At 34.3% G+C, this 13,062-nt stretch overlaps 1 protein-coding gene across 4 annotated transcripts; it reads left to right on the forward strand.

Annotated features, from left to right (window-relative positions):
- The first annotated feature begins 2,782 nt into the window (after nucleotides 1–2,782).
- Nucleotides 2,783–10,909, forward strand: LOC136217229 (meiosis-specific protein ASY3). 4 transcript variants are annotated; one of them, XM_066003826.1, is made up of 12 exons: nucleotides 2,783–2,953; nucleotides 3,081–3,241; nucleotides 3,570–3,650; nucleotides 4,243–6,051; nucleotides 6,149–6,275; nucleotides 7,498–7,638; nucleotides 7,792–7,855; nucleotides 7,963–8,112; nucleotides 8,200–8,258; nucleotides 9,336–9,470; nucleotides 10,036–10,127; nucleotides 10,501–10,909. In XM_066003826.1, exons 3-12 carry the CDS (start codon nucleotides 3,618–3,620, stop codon nucleotides 10,567–10,569), a joined length of 2,679 nt encoding a protein of 892 aa, XP_065859898.1. In that variant the 5' UTR covers nucleotides 2,783–2,953; nucleotides 3,081–3,241; nucleotides 3,570–3,617; the 3' UTR covers nucleotides 10,570–10,909. The 4 variants fall into 4 exon arrangements, with proteins under 4 accessions (XP_065859898.1, XP_065859900.1, XP_065859896.1 ...); XM_066003828.1 differs by lacking the exon at nucleotides 3,081–3,241 and having other exon boundaries at nucleotides 4,243–4,488; nucleotides 4,612–6,051; XM_066003824.1 differs by lacking the exon at nucleotides 3,081–3,241.
- The last annotated feature ends 2,153 nt before the right edge of the window (nucleotides 10,910–13,062 follow it).

A 13,062-nucleotide genomic window follows, 5' to 3' on the forward strand; every position in this document is an offset into this window, starting at 1 on the left:
ATGAACTACTGAAATAATGACAATTACAATGGATGTGATATAAAGTCTATGATAAAGCATACCATTTTTTAATTACACACGTAATTCGAGAGGTTGTATATCTCCAACGAGTATACAACGTTTGAGTTCCGAATTGTATGTCGATCGCATGAACTATTTGCGAGTATGAAAAAGACAAAGTGATGGAATATGTTTCTGTTACGTGCGAGTGGAAGATATAGGGATAAATGGAGTAAACAGGCTTTGGCCCATTTACGACCCGCCCGTAACAGTATGTTCAAAACACCTGTTTTTGGTAGAAAAGTCAACTAATATCTGTTACCTATCAGCAATAATAAACAATAAATATCTAACAACAACAACAAACAGTAACATGTGAACTAAACAGTCACTCAATGTGAGTTACTAAAAGCTCAAAATTAGAGTTGTAGAATAAAATATCCATTGTGCAATAACTTTTTTTTGAGATATCTGAGAATTATATCAGTAATTTGCGGATGAATATTTATAGAATAGTTAAGAAATTGAGTCAAAGGTGTCGATTACTTGTCCAATGTGTAGAGCTGATGCAGAACACGAATGACACATATTTTTTGATTGTTCGTATGCTGCGGCTTGCTGGGAATGTGTAGGAAGTACGTCTGCAGGACAGACTGCTGGAAGCCGAAAACTGGCTGCTGCACCATATGGGATCAATTGACAGAAAGCAGGTTGTAGATTTGGCATTGGTTATTTGGACAGTGTGGACTTAGCAAAACCTCATGGCTTGGGATGGGACATGTTGTTATCCTCAAACTGCGGTTTCATCTACTCGGTACGTCTTTGAGGCTTGGAAACTGGCAAAATTAAGCTTGCAACCTAGCCTGAATGTTGATATGAGACCTGGTGGGTAAAGCCAGCTCTGGGTTGGTGGAAATGTAATGTGGATGGATCAGTCTTTGCTGGGGACAGTAAGTGTGGCTCAGGTGCGATTATCTAGGATTCTGAAGGGATGTTTGTATCGCTATTCAGTTCATACTATGGAGGCGTCTTTGATCTGGGCATTGTAGAAGCAATCTCTCTTAGACATAGCTTACTCTGACTTAGTTCTTTGGACCTTGGTCGGGTTGTGATTGAGATAGACACGAAATTGGTGGTGGACAAGCTCTATTCGGGGAAGCAGGACATCATGAAAATGAGAGGTATTATTCAGGAATGTCGGGATATTTTCGTACAAATTATAGACTTCAAAGTCATCTTTGTTTCTAGGCTCGCGAACGAGGTTGTCCATGCTATTGCTCGGCACGCCTGGTCTTATGCAGGGCCGATCCTGAGATTTTAGGGGCCTAAGGGCGAAATACCAGTTGAGGCCCTAATAAATAAAGTACAAGTAATAAATAAAGTGTGAAATTCAATTGTATGGAAAAAAATTCTTCAAAATGATACTTATTATATTATACTTACATACGATCTAAAAAAACATTTCATATAAAAGAAAAATATTTTATATCACTTTAATTATCCAGTTTCCCATGAAAAAAAATGTATATGAGTATTTTTAGATGTAAAATCACTAATAATATTGTGTACATTAGTATGTTCTAAAACACTTCTCTCAATGCATAAAATGGCTAGAGCATTTAACCTACATCGAGTCTCAAATAACTTTTCAATAATTTTAACATTTCAATGAAAGACCAAGTTTGGAAAATTGATAATTAAATTTCGATTAAGATGAAGAAAAGAAAAGCATGATAAACAGAAAATTGAAAAAATAAATCTCAAAATTGCTTCTCTTTGTGGGCTTTAGCTGGTAAGTTCTTGAAATTTGAAGATTTTATTTGGTTATTCCAAATCACATCTGAAGACCAAAGTAAATCAGAATTTTATAAATTTCTCAAAGAAAAAAAAGTCTATTGACAATGACAAGTTTCACCGTTATAGTGGTGATGGGAGAAAAATTGATTATATAGTTGATGAATTTAAGATGAAGATTAACGAAAATATTATCGTTTAGTCGTTGGGATTGATGGGTAATTGAAGAAAATAAGAGTTTGAGAATTTGGAAAGACTCAAATTGAAAATTGGTATTTTACACCCATTTATGGCTTAATAATCATTATTTTATTAATTTTTTTTAATCAAGTATAAAACTAAAAATCTATTACTATATTTGGGCTCTCCCTCATCACTAGGTCCTGGGCAGGCGCCCCTCCTGCCTAGGCTCAGGGACGGACCTGGTCTTATACTAGCTATTTTTATTTTGTCTCTATTCCGTTTTGGTTAGAGGATACTTTTTGTGAGGATTCTACATTCCTTGATCAATAAATTGTTCTTTCATTGTAAAAAAAAAAAGTTGAGTCAAAGAATTGATATATTTTGTTGAGTATCGAATATATAAATCAATTTGCAAACAAGTTTTTCTGCAGTGTTACTTGTTTTTTTCTAAAAAAGAAAAATTTGCTTTTTGACAACTTGAAAGATGAATACAATCTGATTTTTGGAAATAGGTGAAACCATATAGTTTTTTTTTTTTTATATCTGCCAATAAATCTAATTAATTGTTAAACAACCCTTTGTTTGCATATAAGGTTGGAAGTTTTGTAATATTGATATCAAAAAAAAAAAAAGTATATAATTATACTGTTTAATAGACGAATCTAAAACCATTAATTTCAGAGTAAAATTAAAATTGAAAATCCTTAAAAAAATAAAATAATTGAAAACAACATATACAAAAATTAAAATCCATAAATAACTTGAAAAGTTTCCTTTTCTTTAGTGCTCGTACGGCTACGTTACAGAATCAAATTTTTATTCCCGCCTCTTTTCTCCATCTCAGTATTTCGTACTCTCTTTTCGAAAAAAGACATTCTCCCTTTTACTGGGCTGATTTGCTTCGATTTCCACATTGAAATTCTTGCGGGATTATAATAATGAGCTGATTATCAGTGGGCATCTGACCAAATAACTGGTAAGCGATTTCGCTTTTGATAGACGGCATAAATCTCCCTTTTGAATGCTTTTGTTGTTCGATAAGTTCCCTTGGATCTCCTCCTCAAATCTGTTTTATTATATCATTTTTTCTTTTTCTCTTCAAGATCATGCGCCTTTTTAAGGGATGGGTGAAATTGGAAACAACGATTCGATCCAGAATTTGGAAGCTCGAACTCGAATTGATGGATTTGTATTTTACGCTTTTTATTCTTAATTTGAGGAGTAGATTGCTGAAGCTACGAGAAATTGTAATTGAGCAAATCAGGTCTTTGTTACTAGGGTTTGGGGCGGATTTGATTTTTTGTTTTTATCAAGTTCTTAATATAATTGGATATATATGTTAGTTTTCAACTGTGCGTATCAAGTATATATCTATCACTTTGAATTTCATGGATTTTGGCATACACTGAATCTTAGATATTAAGGTTGCATGTTATGGTGATAAGTTTCGGAACAAGAGAGTGTCATTTTCTAATCCTAACATGTTGGATGGCTGATTAGACTGGTGGATCGCTGCCTTTTCCTTCACAATCTTAACTGAACTTTATAGTATTACCAACGAGTTAAACTTCTGTTGTTGTTTTTGGTTACAGCTTCTAGTCGCGTCAATTGTTTAGCTCTTCAGCAGAAACCGCAGAAAAATGGAGGTTGGTAGACGACAGATTTTACTAGATGTAAGTTTCGGACATGGACGTCTTTCCTCTTCTCAGCTAACTGTATAAGAAGTGAAAATTTCTTGTGCATGTTTAGAGTATACCGTTGGCTCTGTTGCTGAGTGCTGTCTTCTTTTTCTTATGTCTATCAAATACATGCTACACTGTTTGGCTTAGAAGTGATATTTTTTTTTATATAAAATTATTATTTACTGTATGCCACTTGGACTTGCAGGGTGTACACCACATGTACATCCCGCCATGTGCCATGTGTTTTTAATTAGAACCGTTTAAACTAAAAGCTCGAGCCGATAGTTAAGGCTTAATCATATATCTTATATTAATCTCTGACACTATATTTGCTCTTATATTTCTCATTAACTTTAATTTGTTTGATATGAAAAAATCAGCATCAACATTTTTTTATGAAGATTTTCATGTGGTGCAGTATGAGAGTCCTCCTCTTAATACAATATTGACAGATTTCAGCTCGGGATCTTTATAAAAGAAAAGTACAATGAATTTGGATTCGCGAGCAAACAATGGAATGATTGGAAATGTCAAGCAAGTTTGCAGCTGTTAAATAACTGATGCCTCGTTTAACATGTTGCAGGTTCCTATGAGTGATTGTCGAAGTTTTGGTAGCAATTTGCGTCCGTCCAGTCAATCTAGGAAGATGTCAATTGGAATTATGATAGACTCACAGGAGAATAAAAGATCTAGAGCTACAAAGGAAGGTAATGTTATTGTATCAAACACAAAAAGGGCAAATTATAACGAAGGAGACTCTTTCCAAGGAAAAGCAAAGGGGAAAATTGTTGATACTATTGAAGAAAAAGAAAATGAAGCTCCAGAGAAGGTAACTTCCCCCTGGATTGATACTAGGTCCTTTCACCTTAACACAGAAGATTTACCAACCACGAGCACAAGGAGGAAAAATCCTGGCAGAGCACAGGATGCTAAAATTACTCATTCGGTGCAGTCTTTTGCAGTCCATTCGTGTGCTGATGGTGGCAAGCAGCAGAAGTTGTATGGCAATACCAATAACAGGATGGGAAGTAAGGTTGGGAACTCTCAGGAGCCAGAGGAATGCATACTTGGGGAATCACCTAAAAGAGGTGCTGTTGATGCAAATGAAGAAAAACAAACTGTAGCTCCAGAGAATGTAACTTCCCCGTGGATCGGTACTAGGTCCTTTCCTAAAAAAACAACAGCTTTACCAACCACTAGTACCAAGTGGAACAAACCTGGCAGAGCACAGGATGCGACAATTACTCATTCAGTGCAGTCTTTTGCGAACAACTTACATGCTGATGGTGACAAGCAGCAGAAGTTTGATGGAATCACCAGCAAAAGGATGGTGGGTAAGGTTGGTAACTCTCAGAAGCCAGAGGAATTTACATTTATTGCTAACGAAGTCCTTGTCTCTGATAAAGCAGTGACAGAGGATAAAAAAGAAGAGGAAAGATCTGAAAGTTTGAAAAAGAAAATACAGGAGATATTCGGAACTGTTTCTTCACCTAAAAGTCAACCAACTATTTCTCACGTTTGTGATGTAGGAGTCGGTAATTTAAAGCCAAGGCAAATGCATCATCAAAAGAGTAATGCAGTTGTCAAGCCCATACAGTATTCAGATACCATAGAAACTGATTCTGAAAATCCTGATTGTAGAATGACGAGACCAGTAACTCGTTCACTTACCCGAATGAGGGTTGCAACCAAAGTGCGACCAGAGAAAGCAAAAGCTGGCCCATTATCTAGTCATGAACACAAATTTCAAAAGAAAAATATCTTCGAATTTGAAGAAGGTTTATTTCAAAAAGGAGATGTGGTCAGTGGTGGCTCTTCGATGTCTGCAAGAAAGAAAGGTAGGAGAAAGAATCCTGTCATCAAGCCACGCAAGATTTACTTCACTAAAAACAACAATACAGATGAAATTCAGCGGGCGACTTGTAGAAATGAAATGCCACCACCTGTTGAGAAAGCATCTTCACTAAGTGATAAAAGCAGAAGTTTTCATGGTTGTTCTCCTCAAGGTGAGAATAAGTGCCTTGAAGTGAGTAATAGAAATTCAAAGGGAGATTCTACTCAGTCTGCAAGGGAAAACGAGGTGGATCAACAGGGAGATTCTAGGTCTCCATCTGTGCCAATGAATGAGGATCAACAAGAAAAGTTTGGTAATGAGGACATGAATAATGTCACAGCGTGGCAGGACGAAACACAAAGTCCAACATTCAAAATAAACACTCCTACCTTAATCTCTTCCCCAAGCTCAACACCAAAATCTGACCAGATAGGGAAGAGAGTTTACAGTCCTATTTCAGAAGAGGAAGAATTCACTCTGGGAAATATTTACAGCTTGAGGAATTTGCAGACCTCAAAGGCAGATCTTCATGCTTCAAATGCTAAAGCAGAATCATCTGTATCCTTATCATTTGAAGGTTTTAATGCATACCTAGTGTCATATATCTTCTAGCTGTCGTTTCAATATGTTCTTGCATTTCCTTATTGCACTACAGGATAATGCGGAAGTCCTTGAAGATTCTCCACCTTGCAAGCAATTTCCTTTCAAGGGAAGAAAAGAAGCGCAAGAAGGCCTTTCTGAATCATCATCTGAAGATGGGGATTCTAAGAGCTCTGAAGAAGGTTTGCCCATTAAGGAACATAGCAACCACAGGCTTATATATTCTTTCAAAGACCTGTTATTTTTTTTAACAAATATCAATCACCTATTAATTTTTTGAAAAAAATCTATACTAGAAACCGTTGCAGTTTTATTTTGCATAGATAAATTAGGTGCACGTGTGACCATCCTTGAACATACTGAAAAAATTCATTTGATACATGCTGTGTTTTTGTGCTTCTATATCAAAGAGACTATATTGCATGTAAGCCTGAACCATTTTAGCTTCAGTTATTTGTGTTCATTGAATCTGGGAGTTTAATCCTTTGCCTCTCTTTTTCTCAGTAAATAACAAAGGCAAACTGACATAGCACACCATCCTAATTTTTTCATTTTGCCATTACATGCTTTATTGTGCATAAAATTTCAGATATTTCTAAATTTTTTTTTAGCATTCTGTGAGGACTTGCTTTCTTGCACATAAAATAGTTGGATGCTAATTACTTTCATAAGAAAACCAGTCATCTTGATCTTTCATGTGTTATGGGATATATGACCGGTGGTGATTGAGTGGACTAAAGTAGTCAGGTCTGTTGCTGAAAATATAATAAAGTTCCAGAGATGGCCAAGTTCGTTTGTCGTGTGTCACTAGTTCTGAGACACATCAGATACAGGTATTTTGTATTGATGCAGAATAAATTATCTGGAGGTGCATATCAAAGTACAACTTGAGCATGCAGTTATTTCAACTTAATACTTTAGAAGCCTCCATCGAGTCATTGATGTCAATCATCAACGCTGCTCATTGAAAAACTTCCAAAACTGTCTATCTATTGTTTTTATATTGGCCAAGTCACATTCACCATAACCATGCTTTCACCTCATCGAGTCATTGATGTCAATCATCAACGCTGCTCATTGAAAAACTTTCAAAACTGTCTATCTATTGGCCAAGTCACATTCACCATAACCATGCTTTCACCATGGCCTACACATAAGCAAAATCATTATTCCACCATGTTTAATATGGTAGGATATTTAAACATTCACTTTAGCGTCTGAGCTTGTTTTGTTGATATTTTGATTATAATGCATTTATTATCCCAGAGATAACCTAATTAATTTGACGAACTGTGACTTGGAATCTGGTTTTGGGTGGTACCATAGCTGTCCTAATTCATCATCTTCTCTAATTATTTTATCACCTCCAAAAATCCTGCTTATATATTTAATTTTCATATGTAGAGTTTAAAGAAAGAGATGGCTTCTCCCCAGAGACTGCAACGGCTGAGCGATCAAATTTCATGGCTTATCCGACTAAAAGACTTCGTAATCGTGAAGACAATAGTGCTAGCAAATTCAGTCCCACCTTGCCCTCTCCAAAAGGCACAACTTCCTTTGTCCTGTTCATTGTTTCCTCTTCTATCACTGCTACACTTTCCTTGTCACTATATATATACAAAACGCACATACATACATACATACACGTATACATTTATTTCTTTGGTGTTTTCTTATTTCTGTGCCTGAGATTTTCAGGCGTTGATGAAAACAATTGGACTCCAGAACCTTCAGAACCAAACCAAGAGAATGAATTGGAAAGGTTTGCCTTCTATGTATAAAAATGAATTGGATTCGAAATATCTTTTTGCACTCATGTTTTCATTTTTGCAGGATACTTGATTTTGTTTTCACATAATGGTGTTTCAGGATCATCACGCTGTTTGCCTTGGCTTTAGAGAACTTCAGAAACAAAATGAAGTCAGCAACTAGAAAGAAATCCTCTGAAATTTTGAAATCTGTTTCCGAGGAGATATATCTGCAACTGCAGAATGTTGAGTCACAAATCCAAGAAGATGTGTACGTCTTCAAAAACTGAATGTGTAGTTACTGATGTCCATTTTTTTTGATAAACAATGTTATTAATTTATGTTGGTGATCTTTCAGAGCGAAGCTCATAAGAATAAGTAAATCAAAGAGAAAACGTCTAGAGACCACATTCCAGGGTAAGGAGTTTGTATCCTGAATGGTCTTTGATGAACTTTAATGAATATGATTTACTGAATTGTCAAGTCCTTGTCATGGGCGATGATATTAGATAATCCATTTTGGTGTGAAACATCAATGCTAGCAAAACAAATCCTCTTATTAGTATTCATAGCTTAATAAGCACCTTAGTGTTTGTCTTCTATTGTTCGAGCGAATTCTAAACACTTCACATCTCAAACTCCAACCAGATAATCTATTTGCTATGAGTTTATATAACTGAAAGGTTAACAACGCTGTTCACGAAAGTCTCTTGCATTTGTTGTCAATAGTTTTGATTGGGTTCTGAGAATCGAATTTGTGTTTACCATCAATAATTTTCTTGAGTTTCATATTATTTATTCAAGAGAATGCAGTTGATAAATTGGAAGAATGTAGAACTAGAAATAGGACACAAATTCATGAAAATTCAGATTTATGTATTTTATTATACGTTAACCATATATCAATTTTTTATTTATTTATTTATTTATTTATTTTTTTTATTAAGAGTTGAAACCGAAGAGGGCGAGCCTTGGCGCAACGGTAAAACGTTGTTGCCGTGTGACCTGAGGTCACGGGTTCGAGTCTTAGGAGCGGCCTCTTGCCAATACACCCTTGTGGTGGGACCCCTCCCCGGACCCTCGCTCAGCGGGGACGCGTAATGCGACCGGGCCGCCCTTTTTTTTTTATTAAGAGTTGAAACCGAGCAAGTTTAGCAGTCAGAATATATTAATTTCTTCTTTATTTGCATAGTTAATAGTCAGATCCACTCTCAATTGAATATGATTTTTGGACTGACATAATACAAACTTTGATAATGATACCATCTAATGATGGTTCCTGCACCACTGCATGTCACTTGCTTCTTCACTTGCAGAATATTTTGAGACTCATATTCAGCTCTCAATGAAGGATGAAACATGCTTTCTTCCATTACCAGACCATTACTTCTTGAAGATTATATATTATTGCCATGTGCTGAATATTGATGCAACTTGCTCTAATTGAAGCTTGAATGGTTGGTATTCTATTTTATCGTTAATTTTTCCTCGCAGAGCAACAAGATAAACTGAAGTTGATTTACGATAAATTCAAAGAAGACATCCATCAGCATCTCCAGGACTGTAAAAGCACAGTGAAAGAGCTTGAAGTGCACCATGTTGAGTTGAAAGGCACTATGAAAAAGCAAAGTATGTCAACGTTTATTACAGTCAACATAATTGTTGTTGATAATGGCAATACATGATTGAAACTCGTTTGCTGATTTGTCATTTTGTTTAAACTATTGCATTGCTTTGATTCATTTCCCTTAGTTTCTGAGAAAGAAATGTAGATATTATGTACTAACACAAGCAAAGCTTGGACACTGCAACGTTTAGGATCTCCCATATCAAAATTACTAAACTATGTGAAATTAGTCACATAAATATTTGGCTACTATGGATGAATTAAATGACTTTTGGAAGGTAAACACAGTTGAAATTCCCTGTGTTATGCAAGTGGGAGATTGGAAACACTCAAACACATGTATATCTTTTCTCTTGTGCTTTAGGCGTATAATTATGGTGAATACCTAATTTTATATCGATTCAGTGACGTAGTTTCTATGAATTACTTTGCACATTACTTGGGAATCTATGAAGAATCTGTTAACATAGTTTGTGGCTTTTACGCTAAGGTATTCTGATGATTGATATGGTGGCATAATAAAAAAAGATAGCAGACATGAATTCATTTGGTTCCTGTTAATTGCAGAAGCATCACATGAAAAGCTTGTCGATAAAGTGGAAGAAGCAGTTGAAACACAGCTCAACGATGCAGACAGAAGAATTACAGCTGTGAACAAGGCAAGTTTTCTAATTTTAGTTAAAGAAAAAAATCAATGGTCCCAACCATATATGTATGTATATATTATGCTCTTAGATTTTTTTATGGCCTGCTATTTTGTCATGTACTGCCTCTTGGAAATGTTGCATTTAACAATACATAAGCTTTTGAATTAGCATTTCTAATGGTATATTATGCTCCAACACGATACTTAAAATCTATAGAATCACTTTATACGTTTAGAATCCGGGTATTACTAAAGATTTGATTCTTTATATAGTGGTACAACCTAATCCCTTTGGCACATTGAAGTACTATGATTTTCAATAATTACAAAAGAAAAAAATAACACCAGGCATCTTACGTTGTCTTTGTTGTCCACATATAATGCAGTCGGCAAAGGAAAAGATGCTCCAATTGCAACAGGTGATAGTTGAGTGTTTGAAGGAGGATAGTCTCTGATGACATGTTTTAACTCTTCCGTTAGAGAGACCAGATTTGGTCCAGATTCAGAAAGCTGAAAGGGTTGGTGTTTTTGTTCTATATATAGCCTTTGTTTTGTATGCAGATTCTTTCTTTTCTATAAAGTCAGCTTTCATTTCTGAAAAAGAAAAAGAATAGGAAATAGATTTATGCTAATCTAAGAAAAATTACAAGTGAGACATTTTAGGACATGGGAATGTTGTTACATATCAGTTAATTTGATTGTATCGTGCAAGTCACTGCATTGACCATTTCCAGTATTAACATGCTTAACAGTGTTATTTTCGTATTTCATATTACATCTTTTTAACTTTTATTATTGTGATTAGTGTTAAAAAATAAATATACAAATGGTATCTAATACTTAGCTCATAAAATTTCTCTATAATCTCTCTACACTTCTTTTTTGCTCTATATTCATCGGTTACCTGACAGTTTCATGAAAAATATCTAAGAATTAAAGTTATTTACAACCACATTTATTATAGAATTATGTTTTTTTATTTTCAATTCATTATTTTTGGAGTTTTTTCTCTCTAAACAATCAAATTTTCTTTTCTAATTAGGCAACACCTAAATGACATCAGAATAAAAAAAGAAAATTGAACAATTAAAATTGTTTAAAATATCATTTTTGTTAGCTCTACAACAGAGGTTACTGTTATTAGAATGATCATAAGTTTATTTTTATTTTAGATTTAAAAGTTGAGCGATTATAATATTAATAAAGATAAACCAAACGGGTCTAAGTAGTTATGGGTGTAAATAACAGTCTGCAGGTATCTTCATTTTTAGTGAAGAATAATCCGTAGTCTGAATTATTAACACATACACATCCCTCATTGATGCTTCACTTTCCTTGAGGAAATTCACTTTCTAATTTTAGGAGGAATCTTAAAATGAAGAAGTATGGTCTGGTCCCTTGGTGTCCTATGTCTGAAGAGGTAATTGGACATTTCACGAGAAACACCTCCACCTGTAATATGTATTTTCACGTAACTAGCACCTAAGTTATGCAAGTTCCAATTTTAATCCAAGTAAAAAAAAAAAAACATTAGAAGCAGGTTAGTACTAAAAAGTTTTGATTATTTTGAAAAACAATTCTGATGATTAAAATTTAGAGATAACATATACATATAAAATTAACTTTGCAGTAAAAAAAAAAAAAGGTGGTAATGTAACAGGACGGGAGTAGAAATACATTATCCATTCCGCTCTCAACAATTGGGAGGACGCATTTGGAACACCCCTATTAGATATTTTGAAATTTCTTTTTGCATTCATCCCCACTCTGTGCAGGTCCCACGGGTGATGGGGAATCTCGTCCCTTCAACTATTTTAGAGTACAATCCTACTTTTAATTTTTTAAGATAATTCATTTTTATCTCTTCGTGAACTATTAATTTATTAAATAGGGTAATTAATTTATTAGTCCATATATTTTGATAAAACACACTGTTTAGTCTCTGTATTTTTAAAAACACATGGTAAAGTTCCTAATATTTTTCTCAGTGAACTGTTTAGTCCCTCCGTCTGTTTGTTAGATTTTTACCGTTTTATGACTTCGGAAATGACTAAATTACTCTTTACTATTTACCTTCAAACTTTAGAAGAGGAAATCCAATTTAGAAAAAGAAACTATTTGTATGGAGAACAAGAAAAAGAACAGGCCCAATGCTTACGAATTTGAACGATTAAGAAGAAAATCAAGAAGAAGAACACTCAAAGTTGATTTCAGATGCATTAGAGTTTAAAGGAAAGGAAAATAAAGGAAAAGAAGAACGCAAATCCAAATTGACTAACAGAATTTTCATGAGAGTCTAACGACAGGGACTAAACAGTTCACCGAGAAAAACGTTAGGGACTAAACAGTTCACCGAGAAAAACGTTAAGGACTTTACCGTGCGTTTTTGAAAATACAGGAACTAAACAGTATGTTTTGTCAAAATATAAGGACTAATAAATTAATTACCCTATTAAATACTCCATCCGGTCCACAATAGAAGTCTTTCTAGAGAGTTTTTTTTTTGTTTCACAATACATGACATTTTGCTTAAATCTATGCACATTAATTTACTTTTACTAAATATACCCCTATTTAAGTTGACTTTTTTTTTTATCTTGGGAATAGATAAAGTTACTAGTGGATGCAATTATTACAAGGGTAATAAAGTCTTTTACTTAAAATTAATTACATTTTTTAATTAGTTTGCATTAACTTTAAAAGACTTCTACTGTGGACTGGTGGGAGTAATACCCATTTAATCAAAATTATTGTAGGTTGTTGAATAAGATTTCACCACAGTTCAACACATTATTTTGAGATACGTGTGGCCATAAATTTTATACATCAATTGCATCTAGAAGAAAAATCTGATCCAACTTGAATATAAATAATTTAGTAGAATTAAGGAAATAGTTTTTGATTAAGGCATGTCTATTTTATCATATTTCATATTTTGGTATACAACT

This window comes from Euphorbia lathyris, chromosome 2, assembly GCF_963576675.1.
Source record: "Euphorbia lathyris chromosome 2, ddEupLath1.1, whole genome shotgun sequence".
Taxonomy (NCBI): domain Eukaryota; kingdom Viridiplantae; phylum Streptophyta; class Magnoliopsida; order Malpighiales; family Euphorbiaceae; genus Euphorbia; species Euphorbia lathyris.